The sequence below is a fragment of the Mus pahari genome, chromosome 23 (genome assembly GCF_900095145.1).
Source record: "Mus pahari chromosome 23, PAHARI_EIJ_v1.1, whole genome shotgun sequence".
Classification (NCBI taxonomy): domain Eukaryota; kingdom Metazoa; phylum Chordata; class Mammalia; order Rodentia; family Muridae; genus Mus; species Mus pahari.
In genome coordinates, this window is record NC_034612.1 from 27195273 (window position 1) to 27211601 (window position 16329).

General features: G+C 52.9%; 1 protein-coding gene across 3 annotated transcripts; it reads left to right on the forward strand.

The window, feature by feature from the left end:
- The first annotated feature begins 9950 nt into the window (after positions 1 to 9950).
- Positions 9951 to 14793, forward strand: Vgf (VGF nerve growth factor inducible). Of its 3 annotated transcripts, none has more exons than XM_029533488.1 (3): positions 9951 to 10018; positions 11576 to 11777; positions 12284 to 14792. In XM_029533488.1, exon 3 carries the CDS (start codon positions 12304 to 12306, stop codon positions 14146 to 14148), a length of 1845 nt encoding a protein of 614 aa, XP_029389348.1. In that variant the 5' UTR covers positions 9951 to 10018; positions 11576 to 11777; positions 12284 to 12303; the 3' UTR covers positions 14149 to 14792. The 3 variants fall into 3 exon arrangements, with proteins under 3 accessions (XP_029389348.1, XP_029389346.1, XP_029389347.1); XM_029533486.1 differs by having other exon boundaries at positions 9962 to 10018; positions 11580 to 11777; XM_029533487.1 differs by lacking the exons at positions 9951 to 10018; positions 11576 to 11777 and adding an exon at positions 11788 to 12157 and having other exon boundaries at positions 12284 to 14793.
- The last annotated feature ends 1536 nt before the right edge of the window (positions 14794 to 16329 follow it).

The following is a 16329-nucleotide window of genomic DNA, read 5'->3' on the forward strand; positions in this document are numbered from 1 at the left end:
CCCTGGCTGTCCTGGAACTCACTCTGTAGACCAGGCTGGCCTCGAACTCAGAAATCCACCTGCCTCTGCCTCCCGGGTGCTGGGATTAAAGGCGTGCGCCACCACGCTGGCCAAAACATTTTCAAATAAAGATTTATTGTATTTTATGTGTGTGAGCGTCTCACCTGCTCGTCTACGTGTGGCTGGTGACCAGAAGAGGACACTGGATTTTCTAAAACTGGCGTTACAAATGAGTGTGAGCCACCACGTGGGTGCCTGGGGGGACCACTCATACAGTCCTCTGCAAGAGCAAGAAGCGCTTAAGCACTGAGCTGTTTCTTCAACCCCTTAATTTAAAACAAAGAAAAAAATTACTATTATTTATAGTCAGGTGGTGGCGCACGCCTGGAATCCCAGCACTCAGGAGGCAGAGGCAGGTGGATTTCTGAGTTCGAGGCCAGCCTGGTCTACAGAGTGAGTTCCAGGACAGCCCGGGCTACACAGAGAAATCCTGTCTCGAGAAAAAGAAAATATAGCCACAACAATAATTCTGTATTTTTAAAATGCTATGTTTGAAAAAAAGAAAAAGAAACAAACAAAAAAAAAAAGAAAAAAAATGCTATGTTTGCATCGGCAGGACGGAGAGCTGTGGGGTGTCATGTCTGAGGCTCTTTATGGGGATCTCCTCGGGCTTCCTGCTCCCTTGCTGCTCCTGGTCTCCTGTCTGTCTGCTGCTCTTTTATTCTTGCTCCTTCCTGTCTTTGGGTTGTTTGTATGGTTGGTGTCTTTATCTCAGCTGCTGTCACCTCACGCCCTTCCTTCCTTCCTTCCTTCCTTCCTTCCTTCCTTCCTTTCCTTCCTTCCTTCCTTCCTTCCTTCCTTCCTTTCTTCCTTCCTTCCCCAGTGCTGGGAAGCCACTAGCCTCAGAGGTACTGATTTTTCAGAAGTATGTAGTCCAACGGGAGAGGGGTGGGGCGGATATGGATGCCCAGTGACTCTGTCCATCCATCCCTCGCCCCTGGAGCCATCCTTGGTGTTTATGAGATGAAGATGAAGATATGAGGATGCTGGGATAAGAGAAGGGTAGGGAAGAATGTATATACTATCTGGGGCGTGGTCCCATATACTCCTGAGCTCTCTCTCTCTGCTCTGCAGGCCGGGGCTGCCCGTGAGTCTGTCTAGATGCCCTTTGAGAGTTAGTTCCAGCAGGCGGAGGTGGAACATACTTTTAATCCCAGCACTCGGTAGGGAGAGGCAGATGGATCTCTGAGTTTGAGGCCAGCCTGGTTTACAGAGTGAGTTCCAGGACAGCCAGGGCTACACAGAGAGACCCTGCCTGGAAAAACAAAAACAAACCAAAACCCAACCAACCAACCAAAACAGAGAAGTGAGAGTCCGCTCCAAGGTGTCGGGTTGGAGAGTCTGCTCCAGGGTAGAGAATGGCCAGAGACTGAAGCAAGACGCTCATCTCTAACCCAGAGCTTAGTCTCGCCCTGCGCCCCCTAGCCCAGCCATAGCCAGTACTCACCTCTCATGTTCAGGGACCTTAAACTTTTTGCTTATGTCCCCCATTTTGGGAACTGAAGTACAGGGAGTGGGGCTTCTGAGCTGGCTCAGTGGGTAAAGGGACTTGCCTCTAAGCTTGATACCCTGAATTCAGTCCTGGAACCCACAGAGTGGAAGGTGAAATGGTTCAAGCAAATTATCATCTGGCCTATGAGTGTACACACACACATACACACACCACACATATACATATCCAACATACACATACATATACACACATACACATGCACACACACTGCACACACATACACACGGATATATACAAACACCACACACATATACACACTCATCACACATACTACATACACATACATACACATACCACACATACATATACCACATACATATACATACACACACACACCCCACACACATACACACGCACACTACACATACACATACACACACACATGTAATAAAAGTAACTAAACGGGGCTGGTGAGCTGGCTCAGTGGGTAAAGGCATTTGTTCACCGAGCCTGACTACCTGAATTTAACCTCCAGGACCCATGTGATAGAAAGAGTGAACTGACTCCTGCAAATTGTCCCCTGACCTCCACATATGAACTGTGACACACACAGCCATCCCACCCCAGACATAAAATGGATTAAAATGGAAATTTCTAGTTTCTTTGGAAAATTATCTCCAATGATGTTTTGCTGGTGAAAATATGATAGTTGGAGAAGAGCCCTGAGCTTTGATCGGGTTTGCTCTGACTCACTATTCTCCATGTATTGGTTCACCTTACACAGTGTCGTTGATCTCCAGTAGTGGTGATGCCAGAGAGGATCTCACCAAGAACTGCTGGTTAGCAAGCCTGGCAGTTTCTTCAGGGTTGGACTACAGCTGCTGGTGCCACAGACGGGCCTCACTTGGGGTCCCCGATCTGCGTGGAACTGGGTCTCTTGGTTGCAGGTGAGCGAGGACTCGGCGAATGAGTGGCAGACAGTCCACGCGAGAGAGAGGGTGTAGAACTGAATGCATTCTCATAAAGTGAACGCCAGTGTTATAAAGTACAGAGAACAAAGGGGTAGGATGTCACAGCAGGCAAAGTACATTGAAGTTACTTGACACAAAACAGAGGAATGACTTCAAAGGGACTTACAGGAGCCAGGTAATGTTTACAGTTAAGATAAAGCAGTTCTGCCTAGGGTCAGCTAAAGACAGGTAAGGATTTCACACCCTAGTCACAATTTGTGCTTCTTTGAGCCTTGTGAGAGCTAGCACCAGGGGGTTCCGCACTAGCAGACCTTCTCATGAATAATGCAATACCACAACCCCACTATTTCCTAGGTCTTGGTAAATACTTGCATATGAAAGTAACCTTTTCACTGAATTCTGAGCTCCTGGCTTTAAGGAATTATCAGGACTTTGGAACACTGGTAGAAACTTTACATATGGAAAAATTCAATCTTTAGAGGCATTAATAATACTGAGAGAGAGCATACACCATACTAGCATGCGGATAGGGTTCGTGTATATAGATTATTGGAAATGCCAGGACTCCAGGAGGCTGAATCTCCTTGAGACTCTTTTTCCTCAGGACTCGTTCAGGTTTTCAGGCCTGTTGTGAGCCACCACTGAAGTAGGCGTGGCATGCCGGTTCATGCCTGGTGTCTGCCTGCACTGTAGCTGCCAGTTCGTGTGTGGGGTCTGCCTGCCTAGAGGCCTGGTTTGCAGCTGCTGAGTTCCTATTTGATGTTTGCTGTGGGACTGAACTGCTGAGAAAGAAAACTGAGGCTCACCCCTAAAGAACTATTGCTGAAGACCACTTCCCTTACGTCCTAATACCTTCTCTTTCACTCCCTCTGCTGGGTGGTGGCTAGAGGGGAGGTTGAACCCTTATTAAAAGTAGGTTGCAAAAATTTTATGCCTACAAAGGATTTCTAAAAAAAAAAAAAAAAAAAGTAGTAAGCATTGAAGTAACTTGACACTGAAGGAGTCTGAAGAGTGGATTGAGAAGTTCTTCCTTCTTTGGGATTCTGGGAACTCCCCAGCCTGACTTCCCCCTCCCACACCCAAACAGTCTTATCCGAGAAGCACCCTTCGGAACAGTCTCCTCATCCTGGAAGCAATGGGGGAAACATGAGCCTAATGTCTTCGATTAGTGCGACGAGCCCCCGTTCCAGGCCGCTCGAGCTCTGCCCCCACGGGACCCTGGAGCATTAACGGTTCAGTCGTGGGTCCGCCGGCTCATAGCTTCTCCAGGAACACAGCACAGCTAGTTCAGGTTATCTAAAAATGCAAATGGTTTCTCCTCTCCCCACACGGATCACAGGGATCAAAGCCACACTGTCAGGCTTGGCTGCAAGCCCCTTTGACCACTGAGCCATTGGGGGGGGGAATCACTGAAGATGAAGATACAAGTAGGGGCCAATAAATAACTTCTTCATTTTTTTTTTGAATGAAGGGGACATGGGGTTTCTAGACGTGCAAGTCTGTGTGTTAGTGTGCAAAATCTGGAGGAGTAGACGAGGTGGGATGGGTTCCCTAAGAACTTAACCTTCTCCAACTTCCAGGTTAGGGGAAGAAAGCTCATTTTGGTCTCTAAACCCAGCCTGAAGAGAAAAGACAAAACTATAGGGTTGGGTCCCTGGCTGGAGACAATGGATCTGGACAGGTCACACTGATATAAGTAATAAAAATGAATAACCACATTTTTTTTTTTTTTACAGTTCTGGCTCCTCCATGACAGGATGTTGATGGTCTGAGTCTTGTGCAGATCTTATATGGGTAGAACCTTGTGGTCTTTGGGGGCCCCAGGAGGAGCTCTGATCTGCTTTAAGCCTAGTTCCTTAGCTTAGAAGTCACCGCTTCACCCCATCTGGGCTGACCTGTCTGGAGGCAAATTAGAAAAACCCAGACACAAAAGAGGGAACTGAAACTCTTTTTTTTAAAAACAATTTTTTTTTTTTTTTTAGGGGCTGGAGAAATGGCTTGACCTTTCCAACACTGAGACTCTTTAATACAGTTCTTCACGTTGCAATGACTCCCTTCCATGAATTATTTTCATTGCTACTTCATAACTGCAGTTTTGCTACTGTTATAAATCATAATGTAAATATCTGATATGCAGGATGCCTGATATGTGACTCCTGTGAAAGTGTGCTTCGACCCCCCAAGAGCCACACTCACTGGAGTTTCCACAGACTGGAAACTGCTGGCTAAGCAGTTAAACACACATACTGCTCTCACAGAGGACCTCAGTTCTGTTCACAGCATCCACTTTGAAAAGATCACAACCGTCTGTCATTCCAGCTTCAGGGACCCTGATACCCCTGGGCATGCACTGGTCCACAAACATACATTCAGAAAAAAAAAACACTCATACAAAAATAAATAAATAAACATTTCCTCCCAAACACCTCTCGGTGCCATAGCTGGTTCCCTTCCTTAAAGTAAATCAGTACATAAATACCAGCCAAATTAATATTGTCCCATACAGAGCCGCTGGCCTGTGTCCCTGGGGTTTCATCGGGTAATAACTGGCTGAAAGAGTGTGGAAGATTTGGTTGGTGGTGTGTTTCATATGGAGGAGACCAGTCTGGAAATTGGCAGCCATCAGGAGCCAACTCTTTTTTTTTTTTTTGGTTTTTCGAGACAGGGTTTCTCTGTGTAGCCTTGGCTGTCCTGGAACTCACTCAGTAGACCAGGCTGGCCTCGAACTCAGAAATTCGCCTGCCTCTGCCTCCCAAGTGCTGGGATTAAAGGCGTGCGCGCCAGCACGCCCGGCTAGGAGCCAACTCTTAACCGTTGAGCTATCTCTCCAGCTCCTAGATTATTTTGTTTCATTTCCAAGTCAGGGTTTCTCTGTATAGCCCTGGCTGTCCTGGAACTCACTCTGTAGACCAGGCTGGCCTCGAACTCAGAGATCCGCCTGCCTCTGCCTCCCAAGCGCTGGGATCAAAGGCGGCCGCCAGCACCGAGCGGCCTTTTCTTAGACAGCATCTCATGTCTGATCTGAACTTGGCATGAAGCTGAGGATGGCTTTGAACTCAGGATCCTCTTACTTCTATTTCTAAGTGCTGGGCTGATGGGCACGCCTGGTGATGTCAAGTTTATGCCTGAGTTCTGGGGATAGAAGTCAAGGCATGCATTCAAGGCAAAAAGCTCTCTACCAACTAAGCTACACCGCAGCCTCTGCCTGGACTCTTTCTGCTTAAATATGGAAAGTACCTGTTGTGTTTTTTAGAGTGTGGTCTCTTTTGCTGGATCTCCACACTGGCTAGAGGCAGAGAACAAACTCAGAAAGATCCAAGTGGTTTCTAAGTCACTCTCAGTTGCCAGGAGCCTCATTAGAGTCTATAACCTCAGAGAGCCCCGAGCATGCGCAGAACCCCTCTCTGGGTGATGCTGTCGACTTGAACTTATTGTTGGACCAGGGAACAGTTGCTAGGGAAATGTTACCTCCAGTACAGAATTTGCTGGAGATGGAATCCAAGGTGTGGGCAGTGGAGGGCTTCAGGAGGTTTCCACGCATGCAAAAGGGGGCAGCCATTGCTGTCTAATTCTTCTCAGTTCAGTCACTGAAGCGATTTTCTGCTCTGCCTCAGCCTGGCCATGCCATCTTTCTGGGCATTTCCACTATGGTCACATAACGATAAAGGATCCTTGATCCTTCCTCTGTATGTGTATGTTTCACTTCTCGTCTATGGGGAAGGATGACACCCCCCTCCCCACCCCGCCCCCGGCTCCCCCGTCCTCCAGCAGCCTGGATTCAAGAGGATCTCTAAGCCCGGTAGCAATTGGGCTAATGACATCCTGGGGCAGGGGGCTGGTGGGGGTGGGGGTGGGGCTGCTGTCCATTGCACTCCCCAACCTCCTCCCAACAGAAGAAAGAACCTAGGTCGTGTCTGGGCTAGCCCGGGGCTTCTGTTTCTCCTAGATTTAGGGATGAATTGCTACCTAAATTCTGTGGATTCGGCTCCTAAGTTCACGCTGTCATCCAAGATCAGCCTCTCTTAACCCCGGGATCCAGGAGTCTAGCTCCCACCTCCTTGGACCGTGCTTTTCCGGCGCTCTGACTTTCCCCATTTCGGGGGGGGGCAGAGCGTGACAGAGAAGGGGAGAAGGTGGAAAGGACCTGGGTGCCCGCTCCCCCACCTCATCCCCCCGCCCCGCTCCTGAGCAGCGGAGACTGCGATCCTCAATCCTACCACACGGGGGCGCCAGGACAAGTGCGGACGCGGGCGAGGCAGCGCAAGGTGGTTCTCGTCCGTGTGAGTGCGCCCATGGGTGTCTTTGTGTGTCTGTGTTTCCGTACATATATGTGCGATCCAAGGGGTGTCTGGGTGGGGTGCATTCAGGGCAACAAACGTGACGTTTCCCCCCGAAACAGGTACTTCAAGTGTCTTTTCTTTTTATGAGGATGCTTAATGTTACTGGGTTCGTGTGGATGGGAGGCAGGCTACTTATGTGTATTGTCGCGTGTGCACAGTGCAGGCAGGCTGTGAGTCCCCGAAACTGCGTGTTGATTTTTGAAGTCACGTTTTATGAGGGTTCTTTTCCCAGCCCTCTTTCCCACCACCCTGAGAAAAAGGAATTGGGGCTGTCAGCACAGATTGCTGTCACTCCCGGGCACATCTTCAGCGTTAAGTCTGGGTGACTGTGCTAAGTGAAGTGTGACATTGTGTTTGTTGAGTAGGTGTGTCTCAGAGTCGGAGTATAACTCGGTAAGAGCAGGTCTTGTGTGTGACAGGTAGATTTTGGAGGGGGTTGGAACAAGATTATGGAAGCATCCAATTTCTCTTGTTAGTTGTGAATATCACCGTCATGGTGTGTGTGAATGCAAATGTGTGTCTGTGTGTGCACACACGAATGTATGTGGTATGTTTCTCTTTCTAGGTCTCTCAATTAGCTGTCTCTCTGTGTCTCTTCCATCTCTGTCTCTTTTTCTCTTTGCTTGGTGACTCATCTTTGCGGCAATGGCCTCCCCCGGCTTGCTAGGTCTCCCCTCCCCCACTCAGGAGTGCATGTGTGAGGGGGGTCTAATGGAATGGGACCTTGGGACTAAAAATCAGAGTGAGAATCCCCCTTACCCACCATGTATCATTCAGAACCCTCTGCTGGCCCCCTTCCTGACCCTCTCTCCAAGTTCCTTTCCAGACTTCTCCATCTTTGGGTTGGCTTGAGGGGGGGGGCGGTGTAACAAGAATGGAGTCTAAGTCTGACTCCCCCCCCCGAGGGTCTTTAACACCTTTTTGGTTTTGTTTTTAGTTCACGGTAGGGACCCCTGTCTCTTTATACAATCCCCCTCTCATGGCCAATTTTCACCCCTTCCCATGGCTGACGAAATAAATGGCTGCAGAGGTGAGTCACTGGTTGGGGGAGGGGGAACAGAGAAAGGGGGGGTGGTTGGGTGAGCTGCAGGGGTTGAGGTGGTGTGACAAGCCCCTGCTCTCTCTATCTCTCTCTCCCAGACCTCCTACAGCCCTTCCCGTAGCCCTCATCCCTGGTTTCCCAAGCCTTCAACTCTGCAACCATTGCTCTGCTGAGCCTCACTTTCCCCTTCTGCTCCTGGAATGCATGAGAGATTCAGACACCAGGACCATGGTAGACAGGGCCATATACACATGTCAGAGCAAATGTCCAGTGTCCCCCTACAGGGCCTCACCTTAGCTCTGCCTTTTACAGTCGCGTCTCCCCATATCATCTTTTTTCTTGCCTTCTCTCCCCATCCTTAGGAACTGGCCCCCTGTCTTGATCTTTTCCAGTGTAGAAGCAGCAGTCTTAAGAGGTTATTGATGGGGCTAGGGTTGAGTGGGCAGCATGTAGCTCAGTCGGTAGAGCGCTTGCCTAGCATACATGAAGCCCTGAGTTCAATCCCCAACTCTGCATAAACTGGGCATTGTGGAGCATATCAGTAGTCCTAGCACTTAGGAGGGAGAGATAATCTGGTTATCTTCCAACAAGGTCATCTTCCGACAGGAAGGGAGGCCAGTCTGGGCTACTTCTCAAACACAACAAAATAAGGAAAAAGGGAGAAGCTATGAAGGGCATGGGTCATCCCTGGGAGGGCAAGTGTGATATGGGAATGAGGTGACTTAGGGGCCAGGGAGAGAGAGACAGAGCCCCAAGGGCAGGAAGGCGGGAGGGGTCCAGACCTATGCAATGAAATCGCCAAACCTGTCACCTTAAACCTGTCACCTTTGGGATCTGGTTGCCTTCTACCTCGCCCACCTCCACCCTGGAATGACCAGTCTTGAGATATGAGTTTTTGAGCAGTTCCTTGCCTTTCCAAAAAAGTAAGAGTGGGGAGTTGGGACTGGTGATAGAGAAATAGGGAATGTCCCCCAAGAGCCAGAGATAAGGATGTGGGGGCCGCAGAGAAGTGGCTTCAATTATGAGATCTAATGCCCCGAGATTCATAGAGAAGAAGAGAGAGGGACAAGAAATGTTAAAATGCAGAGAAGTTCACATAGGCATGGGCACACTCCAATAGGCAGTAAAGGAGCTCTAGGAATGCACAAACACACACACACACACACACACACACACACACACACACACACACACACACACACACACACACACACACACACACACACACACACACACACACACACACTCAAAGCCAGGCACCAGATCTGAGTGCATAAGAAGACCCCAAACAGCACAGGCGCGCCTACAATCCCAAGAGATTAGAATTTCATTGATGTGCCAACAGTCACACAAGTGGCAAACGGCTAAAGAAGCCCCTCCCTCCATTTAAACTGGGGCCCGCATCATCCATCCACTCAGTCTTTGCTTGCTTCTCCCTGTTTCTTCTCCCTTTCTTCTCTGCTTTGGGATCCTTTTCATCTCTGTCCAGAGACGCGCACACACACATGCATGCAGCATGAGGGTGCTGTGTGTGCGTGCAAGCACACAGGTGTAAGGTTCCTTTAGGTGTCTGTCTCCTTTCCCTGGAACTCAGACTTAGATTCTCACTCCCATCTGGCAGTCCCTCTATCACGCTCTCTCCCCCTCCCTTCTCTCTCCAAAGGTTTCCCCTCCCCCTCTCTGAACCACCAGCTTTCTGATTCACCTTCCATAAGGAGGATAACGTGACCCCCCCACCCCCGCCCAGCCCACGACTCCAGGGAACCAGGCTGAGAAGATGAAGGAAGATGGGGAGGGAAAAGGGAAGGAGGGTCTAAGCACTTGTGTGTGGAGGGGTGTCAGATACTGCAGTGTTATTGTTATTGTTATTGTTGTTGTTGGTGGTGTGTCTCTAGGCACCCCTCCCTCCATTCTTTGGAATATCTACTGTCACCTTGGTTGGCAAGTTTGTTTATTTATTTTTCTTTCTCTCTCCTCTAGCCTGCTCCTTCAACCTGCTTCAGGTTCTTTTCCTTCCATCCCCCTGTCCCCACCTCTCTTCTCTTTCCTCTCTCACCCCACCTTTTCTCCGCAGAGCTGATGGGGTTTCTTCTGGGAAAGTCAAGCCACTGATGGAAGGGAGAAGCCACTGCTGGTTATAGAGAGAAAGCACGTGAGTGAGTGTGTGTGTGTGTGTGTGTGCCCGTGCGCGCGCCCCCGCGCGTGCACGAGCTAGGGGCTTAAAATGAGGGTCAGTAACAGGATGGTATGAGGGGGCTGACTCTGAAAGAGGTTCTGAGACCCTCCAGATGCCCTCCCCATTCTGGTTTCCAAAGTGTCAGGGTGCGGGGGGCTTTGCGTGTGCCTATAAGCACCCCTGTGTCCGCAGTCCTTGTGTGTCTAGTGTGTGTCATTGTCCCCCCCTTTCCCTGCCCACGCCCCCGCACTGCTCTCCGCCTGCACCGCAGCCCCCTCCAGCCTCCCTCCCTCCCCTTCATTCCTGCAGTAGCAGCTCCCGGGGCCACCTTTCCCTCTCCTCTACCCCCTCCCCATTTCCGTCCTCCCATCCCACCCCCGCCCACGTCTGGTCTCCCTTCACTGGACCCGGCTAGCTGATAGATTTTCTGCGCAATCTCTGCGTCATCGCCCCCCACTCCCGGAACCTCTAACTGTCCAAGCCCCCAGCCCCAACCCCTCTGGGCAGGAGATACGGTCTAAGGGTCTGATGGCTGAGAGGGTCCATCTCTGACGTTGCAGTTCACCCCCCCCCCCTCCGGTCGCGTTTAAGCGGTAGAGAGAAATGGAGTTGAGTCACCCTCTCCACCTGCTCAACCCCCTCCCCACCTGGTCTGCTCTCGCCCTCCAAATGTCCTTGGGTGGGGGCTGTGGGGGAGAGGGAGACAGGCTGAAGGGTGTGGGAGAGTTGGATTAAAAGGGGGCACAACAGGAACCCCCTAACAGCCACAGCAGAGCCCGCTGGCCAGAAGGACAGACACACCTTTTTTTCCCCAACCCCTTCAGACACGAACTGGTTTGAACAGACACGACCCAGAGACACACATCGTCAATCTTTCCCTTTTCTCTTTCCACTAGCACCCTTTCCAAGGTGATTACCCAAACCGCAAGATCCACCCATCTGCGCTGACCCTGGGCGGGCATCCCGCACCGCAAATCCACCCCCTCCTCTCAGGTTCAAGTTGTCCTTGGGCGTGCTCCCTATAGACCATACTGTGGCGGAGTAGGGAGCCAGGCCCCTTCCTCTTTGAAGCCCTTACCGTCCCCCCATCCAGTACTGATTTTTTACTGGAGCCCAATTAGATGCTGGCGGTGCCCTCTTTCTATTCTGCTCAGCAACGCAGGCTCCGCGCCGCAAGCGCTTTGTAACCCACCCTCCCGCCTTCTGGTTCCTCTGTACCCACCCTTCCATTCATTTTCACATTCATTCATTCATCCTTTTCTCCTCGTCCCTCCTTCATTCATTCATAGCCCCCTGCCCCGCCCGCCTCGACATTTCATTCATTCATTCATTCATTCATTTCCCGGAGATCGGCTAGCGCACGCCCCTCTAGCCGAGGGCCCTACTGCGCAGGTGCAGGCCAGGAGCGACGATTATCCTCCAATCATTGGACTTTCACTGTCCACCAGACACCCGCCCGCTTCCCCATGAATGAACATTGACGTCAATGGGGCGGGGCTAGCCCACGTGACCCCGCGCGCTCCCCTTTATAAGGCAGCGGCGGCGCGGGCGCTGTCCAGCGTGCTGAAGCCGGAGCGAGAGCGCTGTTGCTGACCCAGCTGAGCCCAACTCCTAGGACGCCAGCCCTCGACCATCGCTCATACTCCAGCCACGGAACGGAGCCAAGGCGGACCGGTCCCGATTTCCCCCCTGCCCCGACCCTCCTCTCCACCTCCCGCCGTCGTGACACCGGCTGGTAAATACTCCGCTGTCCATCCCTCCAACCCTCTTCACTCGTGGGCGTGAAGGGAGGATTTTTTTTTTCATATGGGGTATTGAGAGCATAGCGGTGTGCCCCTGGGAAGGGTCTTTGGTAAACGGGGAGTCTCTGCTTTTCTGTCGCTGATGAAGTCACCCACGCACCATCCGGGGAGTCCTGTGGGGAGGGAACAGATCCCCCCCTCCCGCTTATCATTGCTGCTTAGTACGCGGGCGCTGGCTGAGAGATGACTTAGGGAAGGGGGCGACAGGAGGCACTGGGTACCCAGAAGGAGGATTGCGGGCGTTCTCTGCCCATTTGCACGACCCCAGAGATCGCCACATCTTTCTTGTTCTCTGCTAAACGTTTCTTTTCGGGTAAGGTTAGAGAAATGAGGGAAACCCCGGATTTCCTGCTTAAAGGTGGGGGGAGGGAATGCAGAAATAGAAAGCGGGGAATTCTTATGGAAATCCTCTATTTCTTTGATTTCTTCTATTTTTCAGTCTCTGGCAGCCCGTTGGTCATGAAAACCTTCACGTTGCCGGCATCCGTCCTCTTCTGCTTCCTTCTACTGATCCAGGGGTTGGGAGCGGCGCCCCCCGGGCGCTCCGATGCTTTCCCTCCTCCCCTCGGCTCTGAGCATAATGGGCAGGTAGCTGAGGACGCAGTGTCCCGGCCAAAGGATGACAGCGTCCCAGAGGTCCGAGCTGCTCGGAATCCCGAGCCTCAGGACCAGGGAGAGCTCTTCCAGGGCGTGGATCCCCGGGCGCTGGCCTCGGTACTGTTGCAGGCACTGGACCGTCCGGCCTCGCCCCCGGCAGGTTCCCAGCAGGGAACACCCGAAGAAGCAGCAGAAGCTCTGCTGACCGAGTCCGTGCGCAGTCAGACCCATAGCCTCCCGGCACCAGAAATCCAAGCGCCCGCTGTGCCCCCCCCTCGCCCTCAGACTCAGGACCGCGATCCCGAGGAGGACGACCGCTCAGAAGAGCTGGAGGCGCTAGCATCCTTGCTCCAAGAACTTCGAGATTTCAGTCCGAGCAATGCTAAGCGCCAGCAAGAGACGGCGGCAGCAGAGACGGAAACCCGCACGCACACGCTGACCCGAGTCAACCTGGAGAGCCCCGGGCCAGAGCGCGTGTGGCGCGCTTCCTGGGGAGAGTTCCAGGCGCGCGTTCCGGAGCGCGCTCCTCTGCCGCCCCCGGTCCCTTCCCAATTTCAGGCTCGAATGTCCGAAAGCGCTCCCCTTCCCGAAACTCATCAGTTCGGGGAAGGAGTGTCCTCCCCTAAAACACATCTAGGTGAGACTTTGACACCCTTATCCAAGGCGTACCAAAGTCTAGGTGGCCCCTTCCCTAAGGTGCGCCGGCTCGAGGGCTCATTTCTGGGCGGCTCCGAGGCAGGAGAGCGCCTGCTTCAGCAAGGGTTAGCTCAGGTAGAGGCAGGGAGGAGACAGGCGGAGGCCACCCGGCAGGCCGCGGCGCAAGAAGAGCGGCTGGCCGATCTCGCCTCCGACCTGCTGCTCCAGTATCTGTTGCAGGGCGGAGCCCGGCAGCGCGATCTCGGGGGTCGCGGGCTGCAGGAGACTCAGCAAGAGCGGGAGAACGAGAGGGAGGAGGAGGCGGAGCAGGAGAGACGAGGTGGTGGGGAGGACGATGTGGGGGAAGAGGATGAGGAGGCAGCGGAGGCGGAGGCGGAGGCAGAGGAGGCGGAGAGGGCGCGGCAGAACGCACTCCTGTTCGCCGAGGAGGAGGACGGGGAAGCCGGAGCCGAGGACAAACGCTCCCAGGAGGAGGCGCCAGGCCATCGGCGGAAGGATGCTGAGGGGGCAGAGGAGGGCGGGGAGGAGGATGACGACGACGAGGAGATGGATCCGCAGACGATCGATAGTCTCATTGAACTGTCCACCAAACTCCACCTGCCAGCAGACGATGTGGTCAGCATCATCGAAGAGGTGGAGGAGAAACGGAAGCGGAAGAAGAACGCCCCTCCCGAGCCGGTGCCACCCCCCAGGGCTGCCCCAGCCCCGACCCATGTCCGCTCTCCGCAGCCCCCACCTCCCGCCCCGGCCCGGGATGAGTTGCCGGACTGGAACGAAGTGCTCCCACCCTGGGATCGGGAGGAGGATGAGGTGTTTCCCCCGGGGCCCTATCACCCCTTCCCAAACTACATTCGGCCGCGGACACTGCAGCCGCCGGCATCCTCCCGCCGCCGTCACTTCCATCACGCGTTGCCACCTGCGCGCCACCATCCGGATCTGGAGGCCCAGGCCAGGCGCGCGCAGGAGGAAGCGGACGCGGAGGAACGCCGGCTGCAGGAGCAGGAGGAGCTGGAGAATTACATTGAGCACGTGCTGCTGCACCGCCCGTGACCCGCCCCGGCCCCGCCTCCGCGCGCTCGCTCCCAGCTGCGCGCGCCACCACGCCCCCCTCCGTGTCGCTCCTCCTCCCTCTCCGTGTTTGCATGCGCCCTGGCTCCGCCCCTCGGCTGCCGCCCGGCCCCGCCCCACAAGGCCCCGCCTCGGGTTCTGTGGGCACCAGACCTGTCAGACATCCCTGGGGTCTGCAGTCTAGAACACGCAAAACTCGCAGGCGATCCCGGGCCCAGCCCAGGCGGGTGTGTGGTTTGTGCGAGTCCCCTTATATCCCCACTTCCTCCAGGGGCCTCGTTCCCATCTAGTTTCTCTAGCGACTTCCCGGGTCCCAGACCGGAAAGGCTGTTCTATTTAATCGTGTGAAGTGTCTGTCTCCCAGCCTTGGGGCCCCCGGAGCCTTCCCTCTTCTCCAAATTGCTGTGAACTTACCCACTTCTCCTTCTCTGTTGTAAATACCCCTCACGGAGGAAATAGTTTTGCTAAGAAATAAAAGTGACTATTTTATTAGGACTTTGTTTTCCGTTATTCACCCGTCCCCTTGGGCCTGCCTGGTCCTCTCCAAGGGGCGGTGAGGGAAGCGCCAGTCAGCACAGGCTCCCTACTCTCTGACTAAAGCCAGACTGGGTGGGAGAAAGGTGTGAAGATGAACCTGGAAAGGGGATGTTCTAGAAATGCCTATTAAGACACAACTTTGGGGCTAGTGAGACGGTCCGGTGGGTAAAGGCACACAGTGCCAAGCAAGACGTGAGTGTAATACCTGGGTTCCTTCCACATAACAGGAGAGGACTGACTACAGCAAGTTCTCTTTCTGACTTCCACATGCCCACCTTGGTATGCTCACCCACCCACAAAACAAATAAAACGTGATAAAAGCAAAACAAAATAAAAGCCCTACTTTTTCCACTTCTGCCTTGTGACCAGAGGGAGGTTGAGTCATTGTTCCCAGTGTTTGACCCAGGAAAGAATGGAGTCCAACCAGAGCCAGTTGTTGGGAGTGGGGACATGGCTCAGTTGGTAAGAGCGCCAGCCTCACGTGCACTGGCCCCTAGGTCTGGTCCCATAAAATGAGTTCAGGGTCGGACCAAAAGAGAAAGCAAGAAAAGAGCCAGTTGGCGGGACTGCGAAGAAAAAATGGCACCATACAAATTCCGCTATGGGTATCTAGGAGGCTCCCCCTTCCCCCGCTCATCCGGCCTTCCCTTCAAAGTTCCCTGACTTCTTGGGAATTTCAGGAGGAGGGGCTAGCCCCTAAACTTTGCTTTTAGCCTTTTCTTCTCAATTACCTCCCCAAAGAAAATTAAACGAGGCGCATGGCTACCTTGCACATGGACTTCTGAGAAGACAGCCTAGGCCGCCAGGACTTGTCCTTTCTGGGGTTTGTGTAGTTATAAGCAGTGTGCAAGATTCTTTGGGGGTGGGGCCACTAGACAGAGCAAGAGACACTCATTTAAACTCCCAGTTCCAGATAAGCATGGGTAACTTTCCTCCTTCCAGAATAACCTTTCCAGAGTGTGTGGGGTGCACTCGCCAACCGATCTGTTGGGGCTGGGGCTCAGTGATAAGAGAACTGACCTGGGACGCAAGAGGCCCTGGGTTCTGGTCCCTAGTATGGCAAAATTCTGCGTGGATGCAGCCTTTCCTCTATCAGGGCGTGGCGCTGCACACCTGCGATCTCAGCAGCCCTGGAGACAGAGGCAGGAGGATCAGAAAAGTCAAGTTTATCCTCCATCCATGCTGAGTTTAAGGCCAGTGTAGACCACAGGAGACCCTGCATCTGTTGGGTTGGGATGTGCTTAGCACACGCTTGTCATCCCAGCAGCCAGAAGGTGGACAGCAAGAACATCCCTGAGTTCCAGGTCACTCAGAGCTATGCAAACAAAACCCTGCCTCAAAAAGCAAGACTGAGCCGGGTGTGGTGGCTGGCGCACACCTTTAATCCCAGCACTCGGGAGGCAGAGGCAGGCGGATTTCTGAGTTCAAGGCCAGCCTGGTCTACAAAGTGAGTTCCAGGACAGTCAGAGCTACACAGAGAAACCCTGTCTCGAAAAATTAAAAAAAGAAAAAAGAAAAAAAAAAAAAAAAGCAAGACTGAACAGTAGAGGGTTTGTTTATAGCTCAGTTGGTAGTGCCTGCCTCGAATGCACGCGCCACAGGCTTCATTATCCTAGCATATAAAAC